Here is an 18,882-nt window from a genome sequence, read left to right as displayed (position 1 = left end):
TGGTTTAGTTTGCCTAAAATGGTGCAGGGCCTAGCAGATAGAAAGATGAATTGGCACATTGGATTGGAAAATAAAAATGGCAAGTGGCTGGGCCCATTTGCCGGTCCAGAAGTTCAACGGATTGACCAGACTGCAAAAGGAAGTGAGCAAATTACGGTCTTTTATTTTTATTTATTTAAATTATGTTTTATGAGAGTTTTTATATTTTATTTATGAAATTTTATTTAAAAAAAATTATGATTCAGAAAGAAATTTAATGTAGAAATAAGAAAATATTATTTCTTATAAAATTTTTTATTTTAACTTATGTAAAAAGTTATTTATATTAATATTATTCTTTAAAAATTGTAAAATTAGCTTATCTTACGGTTTTCAATTAAGAGAAAAAAAATAAATAAAAAGAACTCCATTCAGGCCTAACATATCACACATTACAATAATTTTAATAAATGCCAATTCTCTTAATTACAACTAAATTAATTTTAATAAATTAATTTTTGATGCCTTAGTTGGCTCTCTCACTCCACTATTATTCTACTCATTCAACAAGGCAAAACATCTCGTGAAGCTTGGACTACTCTTGCCTATACTTATGCACTTCCTTCTCAAGGCCACATTAAGCATATTAAGGAACAACTCAAGCATGTTACCAAAAGTTTTCAAATGATCACCGAATTCATGCAATTTATAAAGACATGTGTCGACAAACTTGCTCTTTTAGGCAAACCCATGCATGACGAAGATTTTATTGAAAAGATTCTCGATGAACTTGACCGTGAATACAAATCTACTGTTGATACTATTGAAGGACGTGGGACTCTAATATCCTTTGATGAACTTCATGAAAAATTGATTAATAAAGAGCACTGTGGTGCACCGTGGGTTGTTTGCCCAGAGGATAAATTGTTTGCCACTGGGCAAGGGCTTACGCAAGTTGACAAGTTCAGATTATTTGACATGGATCCTTTGCTTTACTTAGGTTAACATTATTTTATTTCGGATATTTGGGCTTCTGTGATTTGATGAATCGGGCTTCAGTTATTCAATTGATTTAGGCTAGCTTAGATTTTGGGCTTTTTAGTGGTGACGTGGGCTTGGGCTTCATTGATTTATTAAATTTGAATTGAGCCATGAACTTGGATATTTGTTTTAGCCTTATTTTAACTTTTGGATTTCACTTGTTGTCTGTATTGGTTTGGGCCTGTTTTGGATAATTGTGCATGGGGGGATGAGGACCACGGACCACGTGGAGGGCTAGCTGTGGCTGGCTGAGAACGAAGCCAACAGTAAAGGCAACAAAGATAGGGGAGTCTCAGAATATAGTTGGAGAGGAGAGAATGTATTTTCCTTGAGCTGTTGAGAGACTGCGCGGACATTGATTAACGATATTAAAACCGGCGTCGTGAGGATTCTCAGTCAATTGTTGGGCTAGGCCCATCTACGAAGCCCATGAGGACTGAAAGTGCTTTGAGCACTTTGGATTATTTTTTATATTTTATGCAATTAGGTGAGCTTTTGTCCTTTAAAAAAAAAAAAAAAAAGACTATCTTCGTCAACCATTCTAAAAAAATACTTTTCTATTTTTAAGAAAAAAAAAAACAGAAAAACATGTTTGGTTATTAGAAAACAAAAAAGATGTTTTCCGAAAATATCTTTTAATTGTTTTTATTTATTTTATTTAGATTTTTTTAAAGAATAATTATATAAATATGGAGAATGATTACAATCAAAACACTATCGATAAAAATTATTTTTAAACATATAAAAAACAGATTTAAGAACATTTTAGGGTCAATTTTACTATGTTTTTTATGTTTGTTTTTAAAAGTTGTTTTCAAGTTAAAATAACAAAAAAAGAAGAAGTTTTTTAGTGTTTTATAAAAATAAGATTGTTTAACAAATTATTTTTAAAAACAGTGTTTAAAATAAAAACAAAAAATTTGTTTAGATAAGTTATTTTTAAGAATAATTTTTCTATTTTGATTTTATAAAAATATTGTAATTTCAATTTATATAATATTAATTAAATTTAGTTCAAGTCTTATTAAAAATAAAAATAGTTTTGTAATTATACACAATTTTAAAAAAATAAATAGTTTTTAATAAAACACAAATAGTAATAGTATAATAAAATCATAAATTATATTTTTTATAAAAAAAATGTACTACTTTATTATATGTTAGAAACATAAATATAATCTTTGTAATTTTTTGTTAAAAATAAATAATAATAACTTAAGAATACTAATTGTTAATAATATTTGATTTAAAATGAATAACAAATAAGGTTTAACTTTTTAAACATACAAATGAGCCATGTGTTTTATTACATGCACAAATTTAATATTCAATTACGAATATAATATTTTAAAATGTTTTGATTTAATTTGTAATTAATCAAATTGATTTTTTGAATTTCAAATTATTCTTAATTCTTAAAAATTAAAATATTCATTAAAGAATTCAAATTATTAACTATACCTTAATTTATAATATATCAGTTTTGATCTTTTTTTAGTGATGAGATCCATTTTCAAATTATTTTTTAAAATTGTTAAACCCATTAATAAATTTAATACAAAGTGTAGCTTAATTTAAAAATTTATAAAAATATAGTCATCTGTAAAAAAAAAAAAAAAAAAAAAAGTTATTGTGAACCAATTCTTATCCATAAATTTATTATATTGATCAATTTATTATTGGAGTTTTAAATTATTTTTAAAAATTACTAAACTTTCTAATTATTCCAATGCCTTAAGTTTTGTAAGTTGAATTTGAAGTTCATTTGCCTATTGAAAAAAAATTAGAAAATAATGATTTTATATAGAATAGAAATAATAGAATTGTTCTAAACCGATTTTTGTCTATAAATTTATAATATTAATTGCATTATTATTTGAATCTTAAGTTATTTTTAAAAATTACTAAACTCGTAAATAAATCCAAAGCACTAAGTGTTGCCTAATTTGAAGTTTATTTACCCAGTGAAAAAGTTTGTAAAAATATGATATATGTAAAAAAGAAACTAACCAAGACATTTAAAATGATTTTTGATCTATGACTTTCTAATATTATTGAGTTTCATAAATTTTTAGTACTAATTAAATCGGTTATAAATTTCAATTTTTTTTGAAAAGTAATAAATTTTATATATCAAACATAATTTGATTTGAAATTTAATTGCTTAATGCAAAATTATAGAGAAATTAAAAGAAATTTGAAATTTAATTGCTTAATGCAAAATTATAGAGAAATTAAAAGAAATTGTAATTTAGAGGAAAATCATATTTGAAAATTGTATCATGGAGAGAGAAAGAATAAAATCATGTTTAATTTTATTTGTTTTTTTTTAATTTTTTTAAATTTCTCTGTGTTTTCCTTTTATTTTTAAGAAGTGGTAAAAAGACTTTTGAATATTCTAATATTATTAGGATTTCCAACCTCAAATTCTATTCAATATATAGAAGAGGCAGTCCCGGCTTCTTATAAGAAGAATATTAGTTATGTTGGTATGAATAAAGGTATTGAAAAAAAAAAGGAAAAAATGTGGAGATAAAAAACCAAAATTATCTTATTTGATTTGTTAAAAAATTCAAAATGGAAATGAAATATAATGAAACTTAGTTTAATTTATTTATTATCGGACATAAAAAAACAAAGAAAATTAGATATAACTAAAATTATTTAGAAATTTATATATCTTCAAATTATTTTCTATATAATTAAAGGGTTAAATCCCACCCAATAAAAGTCCAATAAAAGAAAAAATAGTTTTTACAAAGAAAGAACATTTAGCATTAATAAGCTTTGGATTATATCATTATAAACAAAATGCATAAGAAAACTCCCAACTAGGGAAAATTGGATATGAATTAAAAAATTCACCGACTGAAAAATAATTGAATGGCTTCATATGAATGTTGGTACAATCCAAATTGGAAGTGGCATCAACCAGCTCTACATGTTATCCAATATGGGATATTTTGCAATTCTTCTATTCTCCAAGTTGAATACACTAAAATGAAAAGGCCCCAAAGTAATTGTAGTAATTAAAAAAATTGTCATAAAAGTATATAGAATTTGGCTTACATCCTAAAGAAGTTGAAGCCAAGACGGAGATGGAATGATTGTCTCCCAAGCTATTTACTTCAATCTACTCACAATTCCCACCACAATCAATAATGATAAACCATCCACAAGAAGATCCACAATATGTTACGTTACGAGGTAGCCTTAGGCCCTTAACTCGAATTCATCGAGCCTTTTTCGGGTGATCATGCTGTACAAAAACCGCCTTTCTTTGGAGTTATCCTTGGGAACGTTGGTGTTGAAGATGATTAGGTTGTTGGAAATTCTCCAAAGCTATAGATTGCCAATGGGTGTAGGCGACACTTAACCAAATACAGTCTGAAATGGGGACTAAAAGATCTAAAATTGAATCAAGGAGATTGTTTGGGAGTGATCCTCAATCTGAGACAAAATTTAACGTCATAGCTTCCTTCCCAGCCATCAACATGAAGATTATACTATAACGATAACGACAAAACCCTAGTTCTTGAGTTCTTAAGTTCTAACTTCTAATCCAACAAAAATAATGTATAAATACCCAAACGATGAAACCCTAGTTCTAATCCAACTAAGGACTTTTATTAACACACAATCTTTTATTATAATTAAATGAAAAATTTAATAAATTGCATCTTTTTTAATAAATAGAAAATAAAGAAAATATTGTTTTAATTTATATTTTTATTTTTAATACATAGAAAAAAAAAAGCAAGCATTAGATTTTTTTATTTCAAATTCTAAAAAATCCAATAAATATAAAAAGGGTTTCTTAGAATTTTAAAGATAAACTTAAAATGGAAGAAAAATGCATGGAGACTTTTTCCCTTTTCTTTCCATTTTTATTTAAATATTATTATGGGTGTGGCTTTGATTAGTGATCATTGGTTAATGATATTTTCTAGAAATATGTTGATAATAAAATGAAATGATAAATGGCAGAGAATATTTGTGAAAGTATTTTGTTAATAAAATGATCAAGAATTTTTCTTAAAATTCTTTTAATAATAATAAAATGGTAATAATGGAGTTCTTTTTCTGATTTTTTTTAAATAAATTGAAATAATCTATGGTTAAAAATGTACTTTTATGAATTTATTGAATCAATAAATCAATGATAGATTTTATTTTTTTTAAATAGAAGTAAAACCAATATTGAGAATAACATTAATTGCAATAAATGGTAATTTTTATTAGGATTTTATTGGGATTCTTAGCAATAAAATGTTTCTTTAATAAGAATTGTTTAAATAATTTAAAAAATAATATGTTCTTTGTCAATGATTTTTCTTTTTTTCAAAACATAATATAGGTAATTTCTCCATCATCCACATCTAGTAGGATTTTCGACAACACTGCTGAAATACAATAGGTTCTTCAATGCATTCTTTTTACACTCTTTAACAATTTTCTTTTCTACTTTTGCACAGTGCTTTTTCCCACAGTATGTTTGGATTTCATTAGGACAACATTTTTTATCTTAACTCAGAAAATATTGTGTACCAATTAAAATTTTCCCTATGTTTATTGCTTTGAATCTCTTAGCATGTACTTTGTGGTTCCATATGATGTTATAATTAGACATAATGTTTGAAAAATTAGGATATTTCGCCCATATTTCGGTCATCACCGATTATTGGTTGGGCAAAAAATCAGGAAAAAATGGCGAAATATCGACGGTGAAAAAATTGGAAGTCGTGCATGGAAGGATAGCGTGCAAAAAAATCGCTGATTTATCATTGATTTTTCAAAAAATCTCCCACAATTATATTATCATTTTATTTTTTTTTAAACTATTTTCCATATTTATCTCATTAATCCTATTTTAAAAAATCACTATCACTTTGTGGACCATCGTCTTTTTCACGTGTGTCTCCACTCGATGGCGAACTAGCTTTTTATTTATTGAAAATTGGATTTGTTTTTTTGAAAAAGACTTATTTATTTTTAAAGAGAACAAAATAAGAAAGAAAATCCTAGTGTGACTTCTTATTTGGAAAAGACAGTCTGTAAAAAACAAAAGTCGGGTATGAGAGTCAGATTACTTATTGGGAAGGTATAATAAAAACTGTAGTACTCCTTTAAGCCCCTAAAAATGAGTCTCTACTAAATAAGGTGAAACACATATGACAATTAACTAGGAAATCAATGGATACCAAAATGATAATAGATCAAAAGTAAGTTATGGTAACGAATAAATAAACAAAGTGAGAGTGAGAGTGTACCTTAACAATTGGTAATAAAATGCTATCATAAAACAAAGTTAGTGCACAATGATAAGTGTAAAATATTTTACACAAAATCAATCAAAATCAAACAATATCAATTATACAATTCACTTGAATTATTTTCAAAAGAAATGTTAAAAATGTTGTGCCCCTACCAAAGCCCAATTGATTTTGTATGAATTAATATCACAAATTCCATTATTTTGAAATTATGAAAATCATATCCATGTTTATTTAAAATCAAGAGAAACAAAAGATTATTTGAAAAAAAAAAAAATTGTGAAAGTGCTTATATGAAGGGAAAGGTAGCAAGTTTATTAAAAATGAGATTTCTTTGACCTAAAACCTTAATAAATGAAGAAAAGTTGTAGAATTAAAAATATTTGAAAACTGGAGTGAAATTAAAATTATTTGAAAGAAAATTAGAATTTTGAAAATTATTTGAAAATTGAAATCTTAAAAATTAAATTAAAAAAATAAAAATTTAAAAGAAATATTTGAAAATGGGAGTTTTGAAAATTGGAATTTTGAAAAATTATTTGAAAATGAGAGTTTTGAAAATTAAATTTGAAAATTGGAATTTTGGAAAATTGGTTGAAAATGGAAGTTTTGAAAATTAAATTTGAGAATTGGAATTTTGAAAAATTATTTGAAAATGGAAGGTTTAAAAATTAAATTTGCAAATTGGAATTTTGGAAAGTTATTTGAAGATTAAAGTTTTGAAAATTGGAATTTTGAAGAATTATTTGAAAATGGAAAATTTAAAAATTGAATTTGAGAATTGGAATTTTGAAAAATTATTTGAAAATGCAAGTTTTAAAAATTGAATTTGAGAATTGGAATTTTGAAAAATTGTTTAAAAATAGAAGTTTTTAAAATTGGAATTTTGAAAAAAAAAAAAAATTGAAAATGGAAGTTTTGAAAATTAAATTTGAAAATTGGAATTTTGAAAAATTATTCAAAGATTAAAGTTTTGAAAATTAAATTTTGGCATCAAGAAATAAAGAAAAAAAAAAGAAAAAAAAGATGACATATGGCCTTTGGGTAGTACATTGGAGTGGGTCCTACAACCAAATTTTGCCTTGGATCAACATGGTTGAGGACATCTCTTGTTGCAGATTTCTTCATCTTGAGTGTGTAATTAACTTTACCAAAAATGGTCAAAAAGGTCCCTTCAAGAGTTCCCAATCATATGCCAACTTGCTCTCTAGACACACACCATCAGTGTCTTTCCCATCAAATCCTTCCCTTCAGGCTCCAATAGTCACACCAAGTTTCTGCAGCATAGGCCACAGTCTGTCTTTCTGATCATTCATACAAGTGTTGGTGATCTGCCCGATGGGTCCGTAATAGAGCCAAATAAAACCATGCTTGCGAGTGCGATGACCAGCGTTCTTCTTGGTCCATTTTTTGGTATCAGTGTCAAAGAAATTCGCACCTCACAACCTTTCCATCATCTCAAATTCATCAAGTTCATGTTCCAACTAAAGCTACCATCAACTTGGAGTCCATACTGTGTAAGCATCTCAACCTACTGCAACTTTTCCCAAGTTCACATTGATGCACCAATATTAATAATAAGCTTCCTTGCATCCTCCATGCAATCCTCGGGGTGCCAAAAATTCTCCTCAAAGCAAGAGCATTCTTTCTCAGACCCAGAAACTCATTTCGGATCAATGCCAAACCTACTCGTTTGCTATCATGTCCATGGCAACTAGCTTTAGTGTGACAAACCAATGGGAGCCTTTTCAGATGAATTGTGCGACAAGCTTGTGCTTTTAGTCTTTGAAATAGGATATAGTGTACACTTCTTAGCTTACAAGTCAAGGTCCGCATCAAAACAAAAAATTGATTATTTCCGAAAATCAACCTCGCAGCATTGTGTCGCACCAGCGAGAATCCCAAGTGCCTCCCTATTTAGAAGAACAGTTAGAACCTAAGGATGTGGTTGGTGCAGGGATGTCTTTCCAATGCCATAACCCTATGCATCTGGGCTCCACATAGAAACTCTCTCTTCCCTGTTCGCTGAAGTGGTCCGCTAACTTCCCCTGTTCCATAAAAGGAGGTGCTAGCGATATCGACAATGCGATTGGATGCTTGCAAAGGTGCACTTCTGATAACTCGAAATTGAATTTTGAGGGCACATTTACAAAAAAATTCCACCTTGAGCGTGTTTCTTTTTCATGAATATCCAAAAAGATCTTGCAAAGTACCTCTATAAATGATAATCTAGATTTCCAAATTCTATATCATGCCATACATAAGGACTGCCAGGATGGAGAGCCATTTCAGTGCATGCTAGGTTTTGAACCTACTGTGCTTAAGGATTGGCAATAGGAGGACCAATCAGATGGGTGTATGAGTTTAATGGATGTGATGAATGGGAATATGAGTGATGGAGCATGCACGCATCTTACAGTGACACGCATCTTACAGTGACACGTGGCACGCATCTTACAGTGACACATGACAAGCATTGTCATCCAGATCACCCTCATCCGGATCTTCCTATAAAGCACACATGACGCACTTTTTATCCGGATTGCCTCAAGGAAGAGCAAACAACGCTTACAAAGCATAGACATCCGGACAGCTTCCATAAATGCGTCCGCTCCACAATACATCCGGATAACCAACATGGGCTATCCGGATATGATTGCCCGGATCATTGACTAAAGTAAAGCAAGTCTTACACGCTATCACAACAACTAGCCATGGCCCACGTCCCATCACCTGCAGAGTGAAAGGACGGGTTGAGGTGACAACAAGTCACTTCCCACGATCATTCTACATGATCACTTCCCACGATCTCTGACAGCCGCATCACCTACCACGGTTTCTGACAGCCGCCCGTAGGGTGGTGATGACCCTGCTGCCATCCAATGTCATCATGACAACATAAAATATCTCCCCACCATTAATGAGAGGAACAGTATTCCTGGCACTATATATAAACCTTCACACGAAGAGGAAGGTAATCGCCTGATACCTAGTAAAAGGCCAACTGATTTATATCTCCCTCTCCAACCATGGCTAACAAAACCATCGGAGGGTACGTCCGGACACCCTGTCCGGATGCCTTTTTGCAGGTATAACGACTGAATCAAGAACCTTTGTGGGTTGAGATCGCTTGTCCATCCATTTGGCAACTACGTGGAACTCCAGAAGCGCGAGGTATCAACAATTCTGGCTTATTTATTACTTTCAATTTTTGTCATTTAGGTTTCAGGAAAGATATGCTTACAACTTTGAAACAATTTTACACTTATTCAAAAAGAGGAGAGATGTTTATAAATTCATGCTTTGCTTATTGCCAAAGTGAGTCACAAGACACATGGCTTGCAATTGACTCCCAAGAGTGAACAATAAGGTAGATTGCCTTCATTTGTCTCATTGTTGTCTTCCATTATCTACCACTAGATTAAGTTTAAATATGTAACTAAAATAGTTAATGGATGAGAGTTGAATTTTTTGAAATGCTATTGAAATCTGATTTAAAAGTGGCAAATAAGGTTAGTTTTCCTTTCCAATTTCCAACAAATATTTGAGTTAGGAAATGACCAATTCAAACTTATATACAACCAAATGTTGTAATATATCTAATATATTGGAACACAATCCTATTATGCGAGATATGCCCATTTGTATATATATATATTTTAACCTAATTACGAGCCCAAGTATGATACTTGGCATTTTTTTTCTTGAGCTGACCTCTCAATCCTATTGACTAAACCCATTTTATCATCTAACCTCTCAATCCCATTGACTAAACCCATTTTAGCATGTGTGTGTTATCAAATGTCAAGTTATTATTGTTAGTTCAAACGAGTGTACCTGAGTTCAATTTAGATCCTATTAGTTGATGATGCATATGCTTTATGTGACTTTGTGTCATGGTTCTAATAGATAAACCACCCCACTATTCATATGTAACTTCATATCATGAAGTGATTGATATTTGTCATAATAATGCAATGCATTTTTGGCATTTTTTTTCTTTTTAGCTTGTCTTGGGTTTACCCTTTTTCTATGAAACATTTGCTAAAGGGATGGAACATGAGTCATGTGAGCAAAAATAGAAGAAAAATTTGGAGGACAACCCTCTTTGCTTGTTTTGGATACTTTGAAAAGAAATGAATCAAAGATGTTTTAATGAAATTCAATACTTGACTCTTTATTTATGATAAAGGACTCTATTTTTTGTTCCATATTCTAATGGCTTCACCAAGATATTCAAGATGGTCTTGTATCCTTGTTAGATTTTATTGATTAGTTGAGTGTGTGTTAGTGGGAGAGTGTCTTGTGTGCTTGTTTGAGGTAGTTTTTGTTTGTTGTTTTGCCATCCTTTGTATACCTCCCGTTGCTTAGGGTTTGTCCCCAACTCTTTGCTTGGTGTCTTTTATATATTTTTCCTTTCAAAAAAATAATGACCAAATGTACCATCATTTGTAAATTTGTTCTCTTTGGTGTTTTTTTTTGTTTTTTTTATTTTTTTTTGTTTTTATTTTTGTTTTTTTTCAAGATCGAGAAACCTTACTGAAAACCAAATTATCTTATTTAGACCATCACAAAAGCAATTGGTGACTAGTATTTTAGAAGAATGATAACTAAAGAGATTGAGTGTGCATATCCTTGTGACACCACTTGCCATAGTCTTATACCATCGCCTTAGGTATTGCCCTTGATTACATACATTGAAATTAAAGCTATTCCTTATATTTTCAATATAGGAATGAAGGCTTTTATAAGGTTTCATTATTTTTAGCCACAAGTTGAATTGCAGGTCTCAAATAAAATATTTGTAGGGTGGTAACTGTCATAGACTTCTTTTTCTTACTCAAAGAAATAAAGTAATTTGATAGTTTTATAAGAACCACACCAACACTTGAAGGAAGTGTATAGTTTCAAATAGATAGTTCAACAATTCAAATAATTTGGCAAAATTGACATTATTCTTGCAATTCTGTCAATCAATAAAGATCCATATCTTTTAATTTTCTTTCTTTTTTTTCTCTTTTGAAAAAATTAGATAAACTACAAAGCTTTCATTAGTTATTTTAGTTATTTCTCTAGAAAGTCTTCCTTTGACTTTTGCTTAAGGAGATCACTCTAATTTTCAGTTAAATTGATAAACATTTATTTTATACTTATGCCTCACAATTAGTATCCTCAAGTTCTCAAATGGTGGTTGCCATCATTAATTGCTAGGAAACTTATGTAGTATGTGAGATGTATTCATCAAAGAAAATTATTAATAAAAGGGAAAATATAGGAAAGTTTTAAAGGATATCAAATAACGGAAGTTTCTAACCTCTAATTATATCTCTTGAGGAACATCTTGCATAAAGTTTACATAAAAGTTTCTATGTAGTACTTTTTGTTATTGTGACTTAGAATAAGTATTATTGGTCAAAAAATTAGGTGTGTATTGTGAAAAAAGAAATCAATTTTAGGTCATACGAAACTTGATTTTAATTATCTTTTTATAGTCAAGAAATCCAATACTAGGTTCTTTGTTTTACAATAAAGGACTCTTATTTTTCTCCATATTCTAATGGATTCACCAACATATTTAAGATGGTTTTGTATCCTTATTAGATTTTATTGATTAGTTTAGTATTAGTTAGTGGGGGAGTGTTTTGTGTGCATGTTTGAGGTGGATTTTGTTTGTTGTTTTGGCATCGTTTGTATATCTCCTGTTACTTGGGGTTCAACCCTAGCTCTTTGATGGATGTCTTTTATATATTCCAATCACATATCCTATCAATTTCAAATTTTGTTGTCTCTTTGTTTTTTTTTTTCTAAATCAAGAAACCTTACTAAGAACCCGATTATCTTATTTAGACTATTGCAAAAGCAATTGGTGACTAGTATTTTAGCATAAGGATAACTAAAGAGATTGTTTGTGCATATCCTTGTGACACCACTTGCCATAATCTTACACCATTGCCTTAGGTATTGCCCTTGATTAAATGCATTGAAATTGAATTTGTTCCTTATATTTTCAATATAAGAATGGAGGTTTTTATAAGGTTTCATTATTCTCACCCAAGTTGAATTGTAGGTCTTGTAGGGTGGTAACTACCAAAGGCTTCTTTTCATACTCAAAGAAATGAAGTAATTTGATAGTTTTATAAGAATTACATCAACAATTATAGGAAGTGTACATTTTCAAATAGATAGTTTAATTATTCAAATAATTCGACAAAATTGACATTCTTGCAATTTTATCAATCAATAAAGATCTGTTTCTTTTATTTTTTTTTCTTGTTTTTTTACCATTTGCAAAATTAAAGGAACTATAAAACTTTATTTAGTTATTTTGGTGGAAAGTTATGATTCCTTGACGCTTAAGAAAATCACTCAGATTTTTAATTAAGTTGATTGATAGACATTTATTTTATACTTACATCTTATAATTAATGTCCTCAAGTTCTCAAACGGTGTATGTTATCATTAATCAGTGTATGTTATCATTAATTGCTAGAAAGCTTATATATGTTTTATATAAGATGTGTTCATCAAAGAAAATTATTAATGAATGGGAAAATCTATGAAAGTTCTTAAAAATATTAAATGATAAAAGTTTCTAGCATCTAATTCTATCTCTTGAGCTATATCTTGAATAAAGTTTTCATAAAAGTTTTGCATGTAATACCTTTTGTTATTATGACTTAGAATAAGTAATGTTGGTCTAATAAAGTGTGTATTGTGAAAAAGTAAATCAATTTTAGGTCATATAAAATTTGGTTTTAGTTATCTTTCTATAGTCAAGAAATTGGTTTAGAAGAATTGGTGCTTCAAATAATGCTTTCACATGAAGTCTTCCAAAAATGCTTTTAGACTTTGAATAATTGTTGCTTTCACAGGAAGAATTAAAAAGCATTTTTAAGTCTTTGATTTCACATAGGAAAAGAGCCATGGATGTTTGATGAGTCCTTTTAAGTAAGGGAAATGTAGTTGCATCTTTTAAGCTTTTCCTATCTAATTGAGTTATAATGGGTTTTTAAGTCTTTGGTTTCACATAGAAAAGAGCCATGGACCTTTGATAAGTCCTTTTAAGCAAGGGTCATGTAATTACATCTTTCAAACTTGTCATATCAAATTGAGTTATAATGGGTTTTTAAGTCTTTGGTTTCACATTGGAAAAAAGCCATGGACCTTTGACAATTCCTTTGAAGTAAAGGTCACGTAGTTACATCTTTTAAACTTATCCTATCAAATTGAGTTATAATGGGTGGAGAACATGAAACACAAAAGAAGTTGCCTTGAATGATGATTTCCATTTTAAGGTATTGGCTTCACATGAATTGGTATGGTATAAATTACCAAAAAATAAATAAAAATTGTATCATGCATAATACAAATTTTAAAAAGTCAAAAAAGTCGTTTTTAGATGTGAAAATAATTAAAGGTAATTTTTAAAATATTTTAGATGTGAAAATAAGTGAAGGTAGTTTTCAAAATATTTATCTAGATATGCGGGTTTATTTCGTGATACTAAACTAATTTCTCTTTCCTTACATATGCATGGTTTATTTAATAATACTATAACTAATCTCTCTCTCTCTCTCTCTCTTTATGGGAAATTAAGTGATTTTTCTTTTTCTTTTTTTTAGTTTTTAAAGTCTTTTCAAGAAGTTGATATTTGACAAAACCAAATATTTTTATAATCAATTTAATAAATTTTTAAGTTTGCTTCCTACTTTACAATCATAAATGATAAGAAGAAAAATGTTAACATCTTTCCTTGTTACTTCATTTTAAAAGAGTCTGTTAGAGAATTTCTAAATTTAATTTTGATCTTCTAACCATGGAAAAGCAAAAATAAAATAAATATTGGGTCATTTCATAGAGCAATAAAAAAATTAGAAGACTAAAATATAAAAAATTAATGAAAATTTTATAAATTCTAAAATCTTTATCTATTTGTTTTAATAATATAAAAAATAAAGAAAATACTTATTATTTTGTCTACATATACTTTTGATTTTTTGTTTTTAAAATATGAAAAATAGTATTTCTTATATAAGATATAATAACTCTTATAGGCTTATATTAAAAAAAAAATTCAAAATTGTTTAAAAAAAAATTAAGGAGTCAAAAAAATTTTACTTCCTTAAATTATAAAATTTTTGGATATTTTATTTTAATATATAAGTTTCTAATTTGAAAAATAAAAATAATCTTCCTAAGATTTATATGCCTAAAATTCAATATACAAGTAGGTTATACAATCACGTAACCTTATTAATTATGGTAAAAGAAAAAAAAAAGTATTACCCCAAAATTGTGGTAATAAATAAATTTCATGATTGTGGGCTTTTTCAAGAGAACAAAAAAGTATCCAAATTCAAATAGTAAATATCAAACTTGTCATATAATGATATTCATGACTTTCCCATAAGTCAATTTTTTTAAACTATTTATTACTTCCCTTGCAATGGATAAGATTGTGGTTAATTGTTAGTTTCTCACTAATTTATTAACTATGATCCATCCTCTTCACTTAAGTTGTCCAATGGTTAGAAGCTTCAACAAATTATGCATCTTCCCAGGACAAAAACAGACCCTAGAAGGGCACTAAACTCCTAGACCTAATTGGTAGGAAACTATTAATCATATTTTCTTTTCATTATTTAATTCAAACTTTTGCAACTTGCTAGAAAGTGGTGTGCCTTATTAAATAAGCTAAAATGAACTCTAAATAGACGGAAGTAGGTTTTCTACAACTTCTAAAAAGATTTTCTTTCAATAATTTTAAGAAATAGTAAAATAAAGTTGATAATAAAATTAATTATTAAGACAAAAATAATGATTTAGATGTGAAGTTTTTTAAAATGTCAGAGTCTTTGGTTTCTCACCAAGTGTGGGACAATTGAAGTCTTTAAAGTCTTGATGTTGAAAGACCAACCAATTGATGTAATAAAATGAAAATGGACAAGTGACTGGGCCCATTTGTCTGTCCAGAAGTTCAATGGATTGACTATGTCTTTTTATACTTGTTTTTAAAAGTTGTTTTTAAATTAAAGAACAAAAAATGCTTTTTCAGTGTTTTATAAAAATAAGTCTGTTTGACAAATTGTTTTTAAAATAAAAACAAAAACTTGTTTAGATAAATTGTTTTTAAAAATAATTTTTCTGTTTTGATTTTATAAAAATATTGTAAATTCAATTTATGTAAGATTAATTAAGTTTAGTTCAAGTCTTATTAAAAATAAAAATAGTTTTGTAATCACTCACAATTAAAAAAAAATAGTTTTTAATAAAACACAAATAGTAATAGTATAATAAAATCATAAATTATATTTTTTTATAAAAAAAATGTACTATTTTATTATATGTTAGAAACATAAAGATATTAATATCTTTGTAATTTTTTTGTTAAAAATAAATAATAATGACTTAAAAATACTAATTGTTAATAATATTTTATTTAAAATGAATAACAAATAAGGTTTGACTTTTTAAACATACAAATGAGCCAAGTGTTTTATTACATGCACACATTTAGTATTCAATTATGAATATAATATTTTAAAATGTTTTGATTTAATTTGCAATTAATAAGATTAATTTTTTGAATTTCAAATTATTCTTAATTCTTAAAAATTGAAAGATTCATTAAAGAATTTAAATTATTAACTATATCTTAATTTATAATATATCAATTTTGATTTTATTTTTTTTAGTGATAAGATCCATTTTCAAATTATTTTTTAAAATTGTTAAACTCATTAATAAATTCAATACAAAGTGTAGCTTAATTTAAAAATTTATAAAAATATAATTATGTTCAAAAAAAAAATAGACTTATTATAAACCAATTTTTATCCATAAATTTATTTTATTAATCGAAATTTATTATTTGAGTTTTAATTTATTTTTAAAAATTACTAAACTTTCTAATTATTCCAATACCTTAAGTTTTGTAGTTGAATTTGAAGCTCATTTTCCAATTGAAAAGAAATTAGAAAATAATGATATTATATAAAAGAGAAACAATAAAGTTGTTTTAGACCAATTTTTGTTTATAAATTTATAGTATTAATTGTATTATTATTTGAATTTTAAGTTATTTTTAAAAATGACTAAACTCGTAAATAAATCCAATGCATTAAGTGTTGCCTAATTTAAAGTTTATTTACCTAGTGAAAAGGTTTGTAAAAATATGATATATGTAAAAAAAAAAACTAACCAAGACATTTAAAATGATTTTTGGTCTATGATTTTCTAATATTATTGAGTTTCACAATTTTTTTAGTACTAATTAAATCTATTATAAATTTCAAATTGTTTTTGAAAAGTAATAAATTTTATATATCAAACCTAACTTGATTTGATATTTAATTGCTTAATGCAAAATTATAGAGAAATTAAAAGAAATTTTAATTTAGAGGAAAATTATATTTGAAGATTATCAGATCAGATCATGTAGAGAGAAAAAGAATGAAAAATCATGTTTAATTTTATTTGTTTTTTTTATAGTTTTATAATTTTTTTTTTGTGTTTTCCTTATATTTTTAAAAAGAGGTAAAAAGAACTTCTACTTGTTTTTTTAAAAAATTCTTATTTATTTTACTTTATTTAAAAAAAAAAAAAAACAAAGATCAATAGCCAAATAGTATTATGAATTTTCAAAAACTGTTTTTTTTCAACTTCAAGTTCTATTCAATATATTGAAGAGGTAGCCCCTGCTTCTTATATCGGCTCGAAAAAACAAAAGGAAAAAACATGGAGATAAAAAACCAAAATTCTCTTATTTGATTTGTTCAAAAAGTCAAAATGGAAATGAAATATAATGAAACTTAGTTTAATTTTTTTGTTATCCGATATAAAAGAAAAACAAAGAAAATTAAATATAACTAATTAATTAGAAACTTATATATTTTCAAATTATTTAATTTCTATATAATTAAAAGGTTAAATTCCACCCAATAAAAGTCCAAATGCTCTATTCCCTTAAAAGAAAAAAATGAAGTTTGTACAAAGAAAGAAAATTTAGCATTAATCAACTTTGAATTGTATCATTATAAACATAATGTATAAGAAAACTCCCAACTAGGGAAAATTGGATATGAATTCAAAAATTCCCTGACTAAAAATTAATTGAATGGCTTCGTATGAATGTTGGTACAATCCAAATTGGAAGTGGCATCAACCAACTTTGCATGTTATCCAATATGAGATATTTTGCAATTCTTCTATTCTCCAAGTTGAAAACACCGAAATGAAAAGGGCCCCCAAAGAAATTGTAGTAATTAAAAAAATTGTCATAAAAGTATATAGAATTTGGCTTACATCCTACAGAAGTTGAAGCCAAGACGGAGATGGAATGATTGTCTCCCAAGAACAAGGTGACATCTCCCAAGCTTTTTATTTCAATCCACTCACAATTCCCACGACAATCCACCAGCTTGTAGATCTTAAATTCCTTAGTGATATCATCCTTATCTAATTTCCTTATAACTCGCAATAAATATTCTTTTCCTTCTTCATAGGATTCCATTAGGTAGATCATTTGGATGGAATGTGAGAGAAAATTGGGGGATGGAATCTTTATGATTGAATCTTTAAACTAAAATATCAATTTTTAAGTGTACACCAACTTAGAACAGAGGTCATCTAGTCTTAAGTCATCTCTATATTCTATGATAATCATTCTTCATGAAATGAATTTTCAATTAGTAATAGTGCTAATAAGAAATTTACAAACCAAAAAACCAACACTATAATGACTTTAGTTGCAAGACATAATAAGAAAGAGAAAAATATTTGAAAAGGGAAAGTATCATCTTCCTCATAGTGAAAAAATATTGGTTTGTCACAAGTTGAGACAAATTGCTTTCATGTATCACATTTGTTGAAGTTCATAGAAATATCAAAATTGTTGAAAGGTTTGTTTGGATATGTTTACTAATGAGTCAAAGTCCTTGTATTTTGTATTGTAGTTAAGAGTTTCAAGTCAACTAATTATCTTTATTGATCAACATTTCAAATTTTGTCAAACTCTATTATTCATGGTCTCTTTCACATTTACGTTATGGACACGTTCCAAAAATATCTAGGAATCACTTTCCCAATCTAGGTTCCAATGATTCCAAGAGTCTACATTTGACATTTTCTAAAAAAAATCTTTAGGTTATATTTGGTTATTATAAAGTTTGAGGAAAAATGCAAAGAAAGGAAAATAGAGTCAAAGAAAAAGGAAAGAAAAAAATTGTAGAAAAATAAAACATTGTAGACCCCCGGAAGCAGGGACCCTTCTTTTGAATTTTAATTTTCATTTCCCGGGGCTCGACATGATGGGAGGGCTGTGTTTGGGGGCTCTGAAGCTGCAGGGGAGAAGGCAGAGCTTTTGGGGGCTGCAGATGGGACGAGATACGGCTGGCTTGCGGCAAGAAGAGGGGAACAGAGGGGACAAAAAAGAGAAAAGGAGGATCCTTTTGAGGGTGCTGGCGGGGGATCTGCAGAGAGGAAGGGGGTGAGGAAAGCGGAGCAGAGTAGCAGGAGCCAAACCCACGGGTTTTCTGATTTGTTTTTGGGAAGAAGCCCTCTCAGGTGCGAGCCTCGTAGGTTTTTCTGA

General features: G+C 28.1%; 1 protein-coding gene across 1 annotated transcript in view; it reads left to right on the top strand.

Moving 5' to 3' along the window:
* Positions 1-18,882, top strand: part of LOC100261731 (receptor-like protein EIX2) — a 33,286-nt gene extending 14,404 nt beyond the window's left edge. Inside the window, exons 3-4 of the mRNA XM_059743410.1 lie at positions 28-142; positions 18,638-18,882. Coding sequence (XP_059599393.1) covers positions 28-142; positions 18,638-18,882 — 360 coding nt within the window. The remainder of the gene's footprint in view (positions 1-27; positions 143-18,637) is intronic.

The sequence above is a fragment of the Vitis vinifera genome, chromosome 16 (genome assembly GCF_030704535.1).
Source record: "Vitis vinifera cultivar Pinot Noir 40024 chromosome 16, ASM3070453v1".
NCBI lineage: Eukaryota > Viridiplantae > Streptophyta > Magnoliopsida > Vitales > Vitaceae > Vitis > Vitis vinifera.
The sequence above is the reverse complement of the archived record's forward strand: the minus strand, read 5'-3'. Positions and strand labels throughout refer to the sequence as shown.